The sequence below is a fragment of the Echeneis naucrates genome, chromosome 9, assembly GCF_900963305.1.
Source record: "Echeneis naucrates chromosome 9, fEcheNa1.1, whole genome shotgun sequence".
NCBI lineage: Eukaryota > Metazoa > Chordata > Actinopteri > Carangiformes > Echeneidae > Echeneis > Echeneis naucrates.
This window is the reverse complement of record NC_042519.1, coordinates 10,035,024-10,050,280: the sequence shown is the minus strand read 5'-3', so window position 1 is coordinate 10,050,280 and position 15,257 is coordinate 10,035,024. Positions and strand designations below refer to the sequence as shown.

The window sequence follows — 15,257 nt, the reverse complement described above, 5'->3', positions numbered from 1 at the left end:
TCACGCCTGCAAAAACTCCATATATCAATTTACCTACTGAAGCAGGCAGCAGGCCAAAGGAGTCAGGTGACACAGGATTTTGTTTTCTTAACTCGAGTATCGAATTCAAAAGAAAAGTACGCAAATTCGTCAAGATATTGGGTCGAAAGTTTTCCATCTACCCCCATGACTCCTACTAGCCACTCTCTTGTGCTCTCTTTCTTTTTCGTCCTCGTCCTCTCTCTCTTTCTCCGGCAGGTCTGATATGCCTGAGCAGCAGCTGAACTCTGAGTAGCACTGTCTCCGGGAAAAAACAAAGTGATCAATGTGAGAAGGCACGGGGCGCTCATGGACAGGCCAATCAATGGTGGAAAGAACCTTGCCCAGGGCCTTATGCAAATGGAAGCACGTCCCATAACCTCGGGAGTGAACATGCGCACTAGATCAATGGGACGAGGGTAGAACCTTACAGCAAGATCAGCCTCAGCCAGTAAATATGTAATGATTAATCCCCCAAGATTTAACTGAACTCAAATGAACTTCAACTGGCTTAGGCTTCTTATATCACAAAGTGGCAAGAAAGGCCCTGTGTTGAAGAGGCGGGGTATGGGGTGGGTGGAGCAGGACAAGAGAGATTAAAAAGGGCCTTTGCACAATGATGCACTGAGGACAGATGGATCTTTCACTTTCTTTTCACTAGGGAAAAAAAACAGGAAGACAAAAAGGTGAGAGGAGACTTATGAATAGTCACCTCAACAATACTTGTTTGAGACATAATGATTTTCAATTACATCACCATAGCAACATCTGTGTGTTTTGAGGAACAGAAGGAGGAGAAGAGTGGGTAACCGTGACGACCTGGTGAAAACGTGTTTGGTCATTTTACACCATGGATGGACAGACCAGGGCCTGGATCTGACAAACTATTTTAAACCAACAGCTGACATTTCTTAATACTCTTATTCACTGGAGTCGAGTACTGGTACCGATCAATCAACCCTGCGAAAAATAAAATAAAATAAAATAAAATAAAATAAAATAAATAAATAAATAAATCACAGACCAGTCAGAAAAAGTGCATGGCGTTATCAGGCACATGATGGCAGTGGAGATGGGAAGATTGATTGAAATTTCTTTCCATAAGCAGAAGTAGATGTGAAAAAAGATAGAAAGCCGTCTCAAACCACGGAGTGGCACCGGTGAGGAGGAAAAAGCTGAATTACTGTAAAAGAAAGAATGATGGGCTCACAAAACTGACAATACAAACTTAAATATATGGACGTAATCCTGAAGAATATTGACAGCTCCAGAATCAGAGTTTGAGGTGAGAGCAACAGCTCCATATCTGCCTCTGGGCTATACATTATAGGAGTTGGATACATACACAACACATATATCCACAAACAGACACACACACAGACATAAGGATACACTACCAGTCAAAAGTTTGGACACACTTTCTGATTCGAATTAATAGGAAAGTGCATCCAAACTTTTGACTGGCAGTGCATATGTGAAATTTCAGATGACCCGTTTAGCCCTGGACCATAAAATAATAGTAATAAAAAAAGAGTAAAAATGTTTACTGAAACAGATACTTTATCCAGTTATACCTGCAGTAATGAACAGAAATTTTAATTTGCCCGTTAAAACATGGGGCACAAGGTGAATCACATCCCTGGGAGCCTCTTGTGAAAAGTTGACAGGAAAGTCAACTGATCACACACACACTTTTCATACAGAGCCTGAATGCTCATGATTTCTCAATGGTGGAAATATTAATCCACTGCGATAGCATAGCAGCTCATGATAAATAAGCAGGACTTTAGTTGTTGTTGATTGATGCACATAAAAACCCCTACCGATACTACAGCAAACAGGACATATGACAAAGGAGGGGAGCGTCATGGATATGCTTAATTTACTGTGTTCTGGCGTTTGCTCAGGATATTTTCGTTAATGTGATTTTGATATTATGAAAAAATGTGACAGCAAAAGAGGAAAGCAGGATATGTACATCGGAGGATCCATGTAAGAAATACAAATAAACCAAACTCCATGCTCTTTGAGCTCGATTGTGTTGGAACTGCACGACTATAAAACAAGACATAATTAATAATGAAAGAAATAATGAAATGAAGTAGATTACCAAAAAATTTGAATCTCTCACTCAAAATCAATTTCCCTACGCATTCATGGAATAACACGAGAGTCTCGAGTAAAGTATTTGCAACCCCCCCACTCTTCTCCGACACCACAAATGTAATCTAGAAACCAAAGATGCTCCTGAAACATAGAGAGAAACACCAACAAAGGTGAGAATAATGGCGACGTATTGAAGGGAATACTTCACAAAGCCTATTGTGTGAGTATCCTTTTCAGGCTGCAAACCCGCTGTAATTTGGTCTGCGTCATCTGCCTCTAGTCACAATGCAGCACTACAGCTTTGAAATGGATGGCAAATGAAGGCCATTTGTACATAATCACAGCAGATAGAAGAATTCAGAAGCCCCACAATGTGTTGTTGAGGTGGAAAGAAAGACCTTGGTCTATCTGTGGCAGCCAGCGCAGCTAAGGTTTGGCAAGGGAGGTCTTTTTTCCAGAAACAAGCAAATCAATTCAAATCAAATCAGCTTGCTAGCCGTGACATTTAAACAGTTCAATTTACATCCTTATGTTAAGAGGAGAGCCGCTCTCTAAGATGCCTGTTCATTCACAAAGAAATTAGACGTCTATATTTCAGCTGCTTAATAGAGCAAATATGCTGTAGCTGTACTGAGGAACAAGCCATGTCTTTTCATGGTGTACAAAGGGCTCGGCACTGTCTGTCATTACAAGAGCACAAAACACAGAGAGGGATAATATACACAATATAGACAGCACTACAAAACAGGGCTATGCATGATATGCATGCATTACAACACGCATGCACACGCAAGTGTGCTCAAGAACACATGCAATGGCACATACACGTACACCGGCACTGGTGATGGTGTATGTCCTGAGGGCTGCTGTCCTGCTGTGCAAGCTGGCAGGCACTTTTGTCATGGTGGTCCTTTTGTTTCACATCAAACAAAACGCCACAGCTTTGCATACGGCTCCACTAATTTCTGCTAGTGTGCCCCAGCCATTTATCATCGCCTCTCACCCTCTCCTCTCTTCCCCTAACATGGCTCTGGTAGCAGCTCTCCACCAAGCTGTTCTGCTCAGGACGATACAGCCTTCTCCAGGCTAGCACAGACATACACACATATGTCCACATCTGCATTCTTGCACACACACATACACTCAGGCAGCACGCACTCACACAATATGTGCACACCTTCTCGCGCACACACGCAGACAGACATTCGCAGAGTAAACTGCACTACTCCTGCAACGCTTGCAAGCCCGCCAGCTATGGAGAACCTTGAGATAAAAACAGACCTTCTCTTCATCCCCTCCAGAAGCAATAGACAGGCTAGCACTCAGAGTTTCGAAGACGGCCAAGACGTGCATACAACATTAGATGAGGGGATTTTCAAAGCCTGTGTACGAACGTCTTTGCAGCTGGGATGATTTTGTCAACAAATTAAAAGGATTTTTGCTTGTGTGGTGATGAACTCAGGTGAAGGTTGCATTGGTCCTTGAAGAGCATTTCAGATAAATATGAATGTGGAACACAGTTTAAAGAAATACACTAACATTTTAGAAAAATAAACTTGTGAAATGTGCTTATTTGCTGTGTCACTGGGATAAAGACACCATGATAAGAATATCAGCTTGTGCATTCACCCAAGGAAAGTAACAACACTGAAAAGGAGATTAACAAAATTAAAAGCATGAACTTAAGACAAAAGGGAAACTTCAGATTTTGAGTTAGGTTTGTTGGCAGTTGGACTTTTGCTTTAAAGGGTTAGCATGTGTGGAAACATCTTTACCACTATGACAGGATGAGGGGTGACAGTAAAAAAAGCAAATAAGTATGTTTATGAAACAAAGGATTATATCAACTGAAAAGGTGAATGAAGTTTTGATCATATTCCAGATACATATTTAAAAAAAAAAAAAAAAAAAAAAAGCGGACTGGAAAACACGAGTGTTTGCACCACACCATGTGTTCAGGGGGCTGTTACCATGCCAGTCATGGAGCAGCACAGACCACTGCCAGACCCACAGTCCTGCACAGAGGGCATCGTTGGCACAGTTGCTGCCCTGAGGGTCACCACGTCTGAAAGTGGGGGAATTAGGAGGATGAAGGAAATGGGGACACGGAACAGGACATAAAGCAGAGCAGATTTTGTGGAAAAATGTTGCAAGTATATAGTAGTAAAGATATCAAATGAGGTGTATCAAACCTAAAAGACTAACTCTGAACAAAATATGAAAAATTATTCAAGGCAGTCGCATTGTACAAAGAAATGGCTACGAGCGTGTTTGGAAAAATCTCTCTGTGGTTAATAAATAGAAAATCATTCCCATACTTTTTCAACTTGTGAATCTGATTAGGCAAAAACAATGCACAATGACTGTTGTTCATGTAATGTACTATATCATACAACATGAACTCCTCCTAATTTAGTCAACGGCGAAATTACGGAAGGGAAATTCAATCACTTTCTAAACTCTGAGCAATGCAAAACTAACTTCTCTGACTCAGACTGATTCACCAAGCAGTGTTTTATCTTTCTCATCCTCCACACCAGTGTACTGCTGAAGTCCACAAGGAGTGAAGAAATCCTCCATATCTATCTGTCTCACCTCAAGCATCTCTTCCCACATCTGACACTTTGCCACAACACACACATAGGCTGACACACACACAAAACCAAGGACGACGAAGAGAAAACTAGCTACATTCATTATAGGTTTAAACAGATGGCATCATCCAGAAAGTGTACAGACAGATTCTTTGCAGACATGCACTGTATGTATGTGACGTGTTCTCAGAGGACACTTAAAATCTGTAATCATGTTTTTGAAGGGCTGTTGTGGCGGCTGGCTGGTTGTCTGGTTGGCACCCACACATTTGTGTACTGGGAGACAGATGCATTCTTACATAAGACCTTATATAATGCTGCCCTGTCCTATCCAATAAGAGTGCTCCTTTTTCACTCTATGAGCAGGAAGGTTAGTGAGGGTTAGACAACTCTTAATCAATGCAACCACCGACACTTACATGTTCACCCCCTCCCTTGCTTCTAGCAACGAATAAAGATGAAAAGAAAGACTGGGCAAAGGGAGAAAACAAGGCAGGGGCCTGTCCCTCGGCCCTTCTTCCTCAGGTTTGTTCTCAGGTGTTATCAGGTGAAGAAAGGATACTTAACGTAGAACCTGAATGAGTACAGGCAATTCACAGTATGTGCATGTCTGTTATGTGTGTGTAAGACAGATAGACAGAAAAAGATGGTCCACGGAATAAACCCCTCTCGACTCTGAAGGATATATAGAAATACTTGGTTCGGAACAAAGTAGCATAACTGGGGAAACATGACTCATCTTCCTTTAAAACTATACAGCGGAGAGAGACAGAAAAGGAGGAGAAAGGAGGAACAGGCTAGCCAAGCATGAAAACAGATGTCAGAGTAGACTAGAGATGCTAAGGAGGATATGGACAGAAGTGCAAAACAGTGAACTGGGAGGGATGGATAAATTCTGCGATAGATGAAGAATGGTAGAAGAGGGGAAAAGGTTTAAAAAAGGTGGGGGCCAAGCAAAGACAGAGCAAGCAGCCTTCTCCCTGAAGCGCAAGCCTCTCTTTCTCTCTCGCACTCTCATTCAAAGGCAGTTAGCTCCTCTTTGATGTATCTATAATTATGCAGTACACACTGTGAAGTGTTTTAAAAGAAATCAAATTGCAATGAAACACTTGAGGACTCCAAACAGGAGCTAACATGCTCCGGAGCAAGGGGAGCGAGCAGCAGAAATTAATGGCGGGCCTTTTTGATGTGCTTGATCAGAAATGTATTTATTAACTGCAAAGGGGAGTAGTAATTAACCCACAAACAGCTTGTTTTCTCTGGGTCTTCTCATGTGTCAAACGGTTCATCCCGTAAGGCTCCACTCTCCACTCGCCTGCTCATGCGTACACACCTCCCGTCCTGTCCCGCTGGACCACTTTCCCCTCAATTAAGTAGAAGGTGTGCACATATATGAATGTGTGTACGTATGTGTGTGTGCGCTTGTATGCGAGTGAGTGTGTGCATGTTTATGTGTGAGAGAGTGCAAAAAAATATTAATAAATAAAACAACCCAGCAATAACAAGGAAGAAAAATAAAGTATAGTGGCGACATGAATCCCATGTGTATATTTATATGGCAGCCCTGTAAAATGCATGTCTGTAAGTGGGAAAAAGTTTGAGTGGATTTAGATAAAAAGCCAAACAACCGAAAGATAAACATAAAACATCACAGAAACAAAAAGTTAAATCCTTGCAGAAAATTAAAATGACTACAGGCTTCTTTCTTCAAACAAAGTAATTGATAAGTACAGGTAAATGATTAAAAGAAAGTGAATGAATGTGTATTTTACTATGTGTTTGTGTTTATGTCAAGTTGGAGGAAGTGAAGGAGGAGTTTCAACACTTTTACACACAAGAAGCTGGGAAGGCCTCAAGGGAAACGTGACGATGCTGCATTTGTTTTGATGTTATCTTCACTATACCGCATCTGTCATATATGCACATACTGTATATGTGTTTGTTTGTTTTTTTTTTAAGAGGGATTTCATATGACAAGGACATCACATAAAAGACAACAGTTACAACCTCATTGAGGCCTTGATGCACACTCACTCACACACACACACACACACACACACACACACAACCAGACTCTGACTGAAAGAAGCACAGAGAGACAGAAAGATACAAATAGAGGGAATAGCTAGTCTTCGTCACACTGTGAGAAAGCCCAGGAGATTGTGAGGCTGTCACGGACAAAACACTGCATGAATATTTAGCAGCCAAATTAAAATTACAAAATACTAAACAAAAAAAAGGAGTAGGTGAAAGAAAAAGAAAGAAAATAAAATATTCCTGAAATCACCAGTGGGACAAGAGCCCACCTTTAATCCCCCCGCTAGCCGCATCTCAGTGTGCCGCCTCCCTCCTCTTTCCTTGACTAAGAAGAGAGGAGAGATACTGTATGTCCTAAATAATATGGGATGTGGTGAATTCAGCAGCAAATCCTTGAGATCAAGGAACCAGCTGACTGGCAACGTAACGCAGATCATAAAAGGACTTGCTAAACACAACTAGCATAGTTACAGTGTAGTGCACACTAACTGTATTTTAAATGATTACAGTCAGATTGGCAGTCAGATAAGCAAGTTTCTTCCACGTGATTTCGGGGATTTAAAAAAACCCCACAAAGCTTTAAGACCTTTAACAAAACCAAACAGGACTTCTTTATGATTTTTAACCTAATTGTTTTGTGACGATGAGCCCAAAATATCCTAAAATTCACTTGCTGGTAAAGGTAGAAGTTATTTATGTGTGCTCAAATAACTATTTCTGTGTCATAATTTCTGGATTAAGATTTAACAAATTGGAACAAAGAGAGCTTAAACCTAGAGAGAGTTTGGATCCATTTGAAGCACATTACTGATATAGTGAAGTTTGAATTCCTTCATATACCTGGAGAACAGAAGATAAACCAAACAGCAAATATTAAGCTGCAACATAAATGTCTATACAATTAAAGATGACACCTAAATTCTACACCAGCCCAGTAAGGATAACTCCCCATGATGGGACTGGGACTGTCTTCGCCGTGAAGCTTTATTTCTAGGAAACTTGAGTCATTAAAACACTAAGAGAAGTGAAAGTGATGATCAATGTGTGATGCAGGGTCCCAATTGGAAGCCAACACCAAGTAAACCAAAGACTCGAAAATAAAGCATTAACCTCAGAAGTCTTCATATAACCCGCAAAAGATACACTGTAGGCCCATGTAGCTCAAGGGTGCAGTTATAAAGCCAAGAGCCTTGCCAAACTTTTATTTTCACCCTCCCCTGTGCACCATTAATTCCTTCAAATCCACTTCCCTCCCACCATATTTCAAACTATCCTCTCTTTTAGTCTCTTTTAAGACTGGGAGATCTGCATGCTATGCAGCAGATCTGTTTTAACAGTACCACTGTTGTTGTGTTGCCATCCCTAGATTTAACTATCCAGCCCTCTACTTCCACTCTTTTCCGTGTGTTCTTGATGTGTAGAGGAGGTGGATTGCGCCCAAGGACAAGGATGAACCAGATTGTTTACAGAAGCAGATTATTATTTTTTTTTTTTCAAAGAAACTTAATGCTGTTTATTTTTAATTGTTCCTCCATGTTTCACACAGTATCACTCTTCTGCCTGTCTCCCTGAGGTGACCAACGCTGATACTGCTCTGAATGTTTGTATATGTGTAAGTTAATTTTAAGAGTATGTAGGTTTTCGAATACTAATGTCTTTGTGCATGTATATGTGTTAATAGTGTGTGTATTGTCGTTGTGTAAACTTTTGGTCCGTATAAGACATTGAATATACATATTGTCCAGCATGAAAATATCTGAGAGGGATTGTGCTGACAAGAGTGTATTGTGTATCTCAGTGTGCCTTTATGTCAGTGGGAGGTAGGAAAAGGATAAGTGGAAAACTAAAACACTCACCAGCTCAACAAAAGACAGCCCTCCATAGCTGTGGGCCATGATGAAGACATTCTTGGCTGCTGCTTTGGACACAAAGTGGTCCCACACATATAGCACGTGTTCCTCTGAGGAACCATTTTCCTGCAACAGAAAAAAAAAGACACTCCATTGTCAGATCTATCACCAAATGGGTTTGACCTGTGTCAACAAACTCTGATGAGCACAGCCGTACAATTAAGACACATTTAAATTGTCCTGCCAGCATCAAAAGAAATGTTAGATTATCAAAAATGTACCACTACAGCCTCAAAACGTGGGCCCTAGGGCCAGCCAAAATGTGAGAAGTGCTAAAGAGAAACAAAAAAAAGTGGTGGTGGCCTGAGGTGATTTCTATAAAGAGGCACACTTCAGCTGATCAATAAGTCTTGCATATTGCAAATGCCCTAAATGTAAAATTCAATAGCCTGGGTGACGTAACGTTTAAATCTTAATTTGTACTCTGTTGCTGAATCGATGACCCATCTATACAGCAGTAGAGGCATAATGGGAAGATGCTAGGGGAAGGTCAAAGGAAACAACAACAATGAGAGGATACACAAATGCATACATGTCCACACTCAGCGACGTACCGATGGAATGACAAGAAATGTAACTACATATATTCTTACTCTCCTCTGCATTAACACAGTTACATCCAAAACACTAGTTACTAAGAGACGCATTCAATTAATCAGAGATGTAAGTATTTGTCCAGGGCCAGAAAGAATAACAGTAAAAGTACAGGCGGGAAAAAGGACATCCAATAATGAACTTGAGAGATTGATTTTGGACTTTGATTTCCTATCAAACTGTCACAATAGGTTCACAATAGAAATCCACAACACGCTCCCACAAGAAGTTAAGACTACTCATAGAAACAGCTACATTGCAAAATCACAGTGAAAAAGGTGGCATCATAGAGGAAGCAGGCACGAGAAACGCACACAAGCACATACACACACATTTCTCTTAATTAGCATACCCAGTATACATATATAAAAAGAATACCTCGAAATAAACAAACACATGGTCTATAGAGAATGAAACCTCATCTGTTAATTGAGTGTCAAACTCGTGTGTGTGACGCCAAAATAAATAATTAGTGAAATGAGGTAAAGGACAGAGGAGGCATCTTAAGAGACTATGTAGTTAGTTTCCATAACTGTGTTTCCAGAGTGAGATATTATATGGTCACAGAAGGTAATTACTTCAACATATGCTCTCATAAATGTGGTAAATGGGAGGAAAGTGCAGGACTCATACACGTTACAGAAAATGTGGTTTCATCTTTACTTTTAGAAGAAGTTAAAGCAGCTTGTAATGTGATGAGATGTTTTCACTCGTGCGCATCTGTGTGTACAAGTTTGTGTGCAAGTCTGTTTGTGCTTGTACTATTTGATGATGTGCTGATGTGTGTTTTTGTTTCTGTGTTGGTCTAGAGGTAAATTAACCTGTCAGACTGTTTGTGTTTACTGCTAGATTAGCATGAGGGGGTTGTAGTGTCAGCACCCACCTCCATTCACAGAGCGTGATGCAAGAGCCGGCAACTCTGCTCTACCCTGCCCTTCTGCCTTCAGTGATGAGTGTGTTTGTGTTATCCTGTGTGCACGGAGGGGCTGGCTAAAGCAGAGTTGTCAGTTTGAAAGGCTGTGGCTTCAAAGTCTTTTGAAGTCTCCCTCCTCTCTCCTCAACCACGCCACTGTTCCTCTGTGAGGCCCATTTCATTAGCCTGCCTTCCTCATGCCTTTCCTCTCTTCTACCTGTTTGCTTTTATTTGCTGATTCCACCTGTTTGTCTTCTCACTCCTGTTTTGTCCACCTGTCCACCCACATTTTAGTGACAACATCTGACATGGAGACATTACACACCGTGTACCAGTGTGCATGGGTTGCTAAACCTTTACTGCTGATATCAACCGACTGTGTTTCACTGAAAAAATTACTTTTTAGTCAATATGACGACAAGCAGTTGCTTCATTCATTCCTGTGCAAACTAATAACTTTAAGAATCATGTTTGTTTGGCACTGTTGCTTGTTTGATGTCTTCATGGAGGCAACTGTGTCCCCCCTCACAGACAGACAAACACACGCACACACACACACACACACACACACACACACACACCAATACAAATTCCTCGCCTAGACCCGCAGCATCAGGCGACAGAGTGACTGACTACCTGGCATGGCAGTGTAGTGAATTATCTAAACAGCATTTGCATATTGTAGCAATTATTTCCTGGGGTTAATTAGCTGCAGTGGAGCACACCGCCCTGTGAGACTGGCTTCCTGTCACCAGCTCTCACATAGTATTGTAGCTTGTTTATTTATTTTCCACTGTTTCCCCCCAGTTTGTTTGTCTGCTGTTGGTGTAGGCATGCACATGCACACGTATGGTTGTGGGGGTGTGTGTGGATGCCTATGTGTATGTGCCGAGTGCATCTGCCAGCACTGTCAGATTAGTATCCCAACTGCACACCTGTTGCCAACATCCTTCAGCCATGACTGTCAGGGGACATTTGAGGGTGTGTACAGTTTGTGTGTGTTTACATACATAGTGATCCATACTGTCCCTGCAGAGAATATAAAGTACAAATGCGCTCCCTAGACAGTTGCAGGACCAGACAGTCTCCAGATGCTGACAGCTAACTATTATCAAAAAGAAATAAAAATGGCAAGAGAGCTAGAGAAAGGAAGATGGATGGATAGAGAGAGAGAGAAAGGAGAGAAAGAGAGAGAGAGCCATATGTAGAGGATTAACAATATATGTATGTGTCTAGAAAAAGATAAGAGTCTAGGAGTCCATAAGTTTGACAGGTTTTCTTACTTGGGTCTTGGAATTGGCAAACATGTTGCCACACAAACACACACACACACAAACAAACACACTCTTTATGCATGTAAATGTGCATTTATAATCACTCATCATGACCTTTAGTGCAGACAGCTCCCCAAAATACAATCTTAAGTAAGCACTTTCATAGCACAGCTTGCGATTAGAGTGATACACAGTATGTTCAGTGATTGGACAGATCAGTCACTAAGGACAAATTAAGAGGGGGAGAAAAAAAAAAAGAAACAGCAGGGAAAAAGAGGATGACAACGCCCCAAGACAAAGGATGGATATGTAGGGGTCTGAACAGTTTGATGAGTATAAAAATTATGTGAATACATATTTTAGCCTTACAGTTACCAGATGTCTACCAAGTGGAGATGGGAAATTTTGAATTGGTGTGTTAGACAGGGCTGTTTTTTTTTTTTTTTTTTAAGGAAAGTGTCCATCTCTCCAATACCGTTCCAACTTGTAGAGTCAAAGCCAAGGTGCAATCAAGCTGCTCTGTGCTTGTGGTGGCCTAACAGCGTATTCACACTTCATGGGAGTTTCTACCTTGACTTTGTCACTCGTATGTATATATTCAGTTTCCATACAACTCCAAATGTTGCATTGAGTCAATAAACCAAAATGTAGTTCCAGGCAAGTTCCCTCTTACCAATCAGCAGAACACTGATTATGTGTAATAACTTACATCACCATTAAAACTGCTAGACAAGCTGTTACACGACAATGTGCATTACAATCTATTCACCTTATAGGCCATAAGTGGTTCCAACTGTTGAATGTATTTGCATTTTCATTGTCTGGCTTCAAGAATTTATTTAATTTAGCTGCTTCCTTTAGTCACACAATAACAACTCACAGTCCATTCCAGTGTCACACATAATTGCGTGCACTTTTGAACACACACACGGATGCACATAAACAAGTATGCTCTTGTGCTGCATGCAAACAGATTGCAACCTGCAGACACAGGCTCTCTCCTGTTTCTTCAAAAGTTGTCCAGTCCAATACTTGCCCAGTGTTTATTCACTGTAATGAGAAGCAGAGAGAGGAGAGCAGAGGAGAGCAGCCAGAATAACAGCACCAACGCCAACACAAACCCAGTTTCTGACCAACACAGGAAACAATGAATCTAACAACATCAGCACACTGACAAACAACCACAGCAGACCTCCCTGCTCCTCCCTTCTGCTCCTCCTCCTCAGTCATCCAAAAACACACATGACTTCAAAAAACTTCTGAGGGAGCTGGGATTTCTTGTCAGGCCACGGTGAGCACTGTGGACTGGACGGAATCTAGTGGAAAAAAGCCATTATACTTTTTACACTCAGAAACCATTCAGTGGTGGCCAGATATGTCAGGACAGTGTCACGGGATACCCAAACAACTTCATCTGGTTTGGACTCTTTAGGCTGAGTAGTGCTGGTTCCAATCTTGCAAAAATGTCAATAAGTATTTCAAGGTGTTAAGAATGAGAGCTGAAGTAGAATCCACAGTAATACAAACCGCATCATACAACAATGCTATCCCAGCAAGGAAGTGGCAGAAACAAATGACTCCAATTACACAGGAGCTCTCTTGCTCATTCACACACACGTACGCACATTCACACACACACAAAACCTCCGACTGACTGGCAAGCCAGTCTCTCCCAATCTGTAAATACCCTCCTGCTTTTAGGCCACACACTGTGGGTAAATCCACCTCCATTCATAATACACTTTAATATATCCTGATCAGCACAGAACAGGATTGTTTTCATTTGGCCTAATGATTAAATATTAAATAAGCACTGTGCGTAATTACAAGTCTGGTATTAGCAAAGAGATTATTAGAGTGAGTTAGACTGTGTTTGTGTGTCCATGATTGCGTACAAGTCTCTGTGCACACAATTAAAAAGTGGACCTCAACGACACCTGTTTGCAATTGCATTCTAATCAATGCCTGGGATGTGTACTCCTTTGTCATCTCCTTTCCTTTTTCCCTTCCCTTCCTGTCTCTGTTTCTTCCTTGACTGGCTTTTAAGGCAGACAGAGAGCTGAAGGTAGCTAGAAGCTGTCTGGGCGCTGATGTGTCTACTACAGTGTGGGTGAAAGGAAGCCATGGTGCAAATTAGTGGCAGAGATGGGAAAATAATGACTGTGGCATTGTGGGTAATTAGCAGGTATGGTACCTATAGAGGGTTGGGAATATAATGATGTGAGAAGGAGACAGAAAAGGGAGAACAAGGTGAAAAACATGTGCCAGACTAACAAAAGTGGGGAAACTGCATTTGGGATGTGTGTATGTGTCAGAGAGAGAGAGATAGAGAGAGAGAAATGTATGTGTGTTATTTAACTTTGGAGTACATAAAGGGTATATAAAGTACAGGGAAAAATCAGCAAGTGAGAGAGAGGAAGGCAGAGGAGAGGTAGAGGGAGCAGGAGCCAAAGGTGCTGGCATAGAAAGGAGAAAAACTATACATGTCATCCTACGTGCAGATTAACGTGCTCAGACTGTATACAATAAAATAGCATGACCTTGGCGGGGTCAGTCTGCTCTGACAATATTTGCCAAGGCATTGTTTCAAATCAATAACTCATTAACAAAGTACAAAGGAAGTTGCTGTGGGTTTGTGAGATTCTTTATTAGAAAAGAGCGGCTGCGGGCCTGAAAGGTCATCGCTGTGACATCTCGGCTAGCCTCACGCTGCCGCCCGGATTGTCAGGTGAAATTACTGCGAGCCAGTAATTGACATAAGGCAAAGGAGAGTGGGCAGGCAGACAAGGCTGTGTTTGTTCCAGTATGACCCTGAGGTGCTCTGTGTGTGTTCGCATATGTGTGTGCGTGCCTGTGTACGTCTTTATTCGGGTCAGCCTGTATCCACACCAGGGTTGTGCGCAGAGAGAAAAAGAGAGAGGGAGAGAGAGGGAGAGAGAGGGAGCTTAGTGGGTGGGAAGGTGTGAGGAAGGGCAGGATGGATGTGTTTGATGGTTGACCTGACTAGAAGATTGGGAGCAGGGATCCTTCAGTAGCTAAACTGGTTCTGCCTTGAGCAAACACGCAAACACAGGTATGCGTGCACACACAGATGTTATATAGTACACATTAACAGATATCCAGAAATGCTCCCCCATACTAAGAAGCATTTAACAGACTCAACCCCTTTCAGATTTTGAGAAGTCAAATGCACTCACTCATGCACTAAATTCACTCATGGAGATAAACCTGAAATTAAAACACAGCACACAACACAATGTACTTGTACTGTAGCCTTAAACATAAAAAACAACCACATTAAGACACATACACAAGCTCGCAGGTCAAGGTTTAATACAAACACACTCAGAGAAATACACACCAAAAGATGGCATCTAGCCAATTTGCTCTCTGCAGCAAGCAGGTGAGCTGCCCTCTAGCCCTGGCCATTGACTGCTCCTCTGACCAAGGTCAAAGGTTAATCAAGTCCCTACCTGTCCTTGGAAATGCTGAGCTTTACCTTTTGGCACGACCACAGGCCAAAGGCCAAATAAACCCTGTCTGTATAATTGCTTGTGGGCCACAGATTGGGGCAAAGGGGTGAAGGTGACAAAGAGCAAAACCCATACCCATAGAGAAGCAGTGTAGCACCATGTCGAATACAATTATCTGTGCGTGTGCTTGTGTATCCATGTCTTAATGTTTCTAATCAAGTTTCATTGTGTGTGTAAGAGGTAAGCATGTGCGTTAGTGAGTCCTTGGGACGTTTTTGTAGAACAGGTTTAACATGGGGGATACAGGACATCATCTGCTAAGCACAGACAAGGACAAG

At 41.7% G+C, this 15,257-nt stretch overlaps 1 protein-coding gene across 1 annotated transcript in view; it reads right to left on the bottom strand.

Moving 5' to 3' along the window:
• The window catches only part of arb2a (ARB2 cotranscriptional regulator A), a 138,232-nt gene that overhangs the window by 64,189 nt on the left and 58,786 nt on the right, over positions 1 to 15,257 (bottom strand). Inside the window, exon 8 of the mRNA XM_029511320.1 lies at positions 8,612 to 8,731. Within this exon, the coding sequence (XP_029367180.1) occupies positions 8,612 to 8,731 (120 nt within the window). The remainder of the gene's footprint in view (positions 1 to 8,611; positions 8,732 to 15,257) is intronic.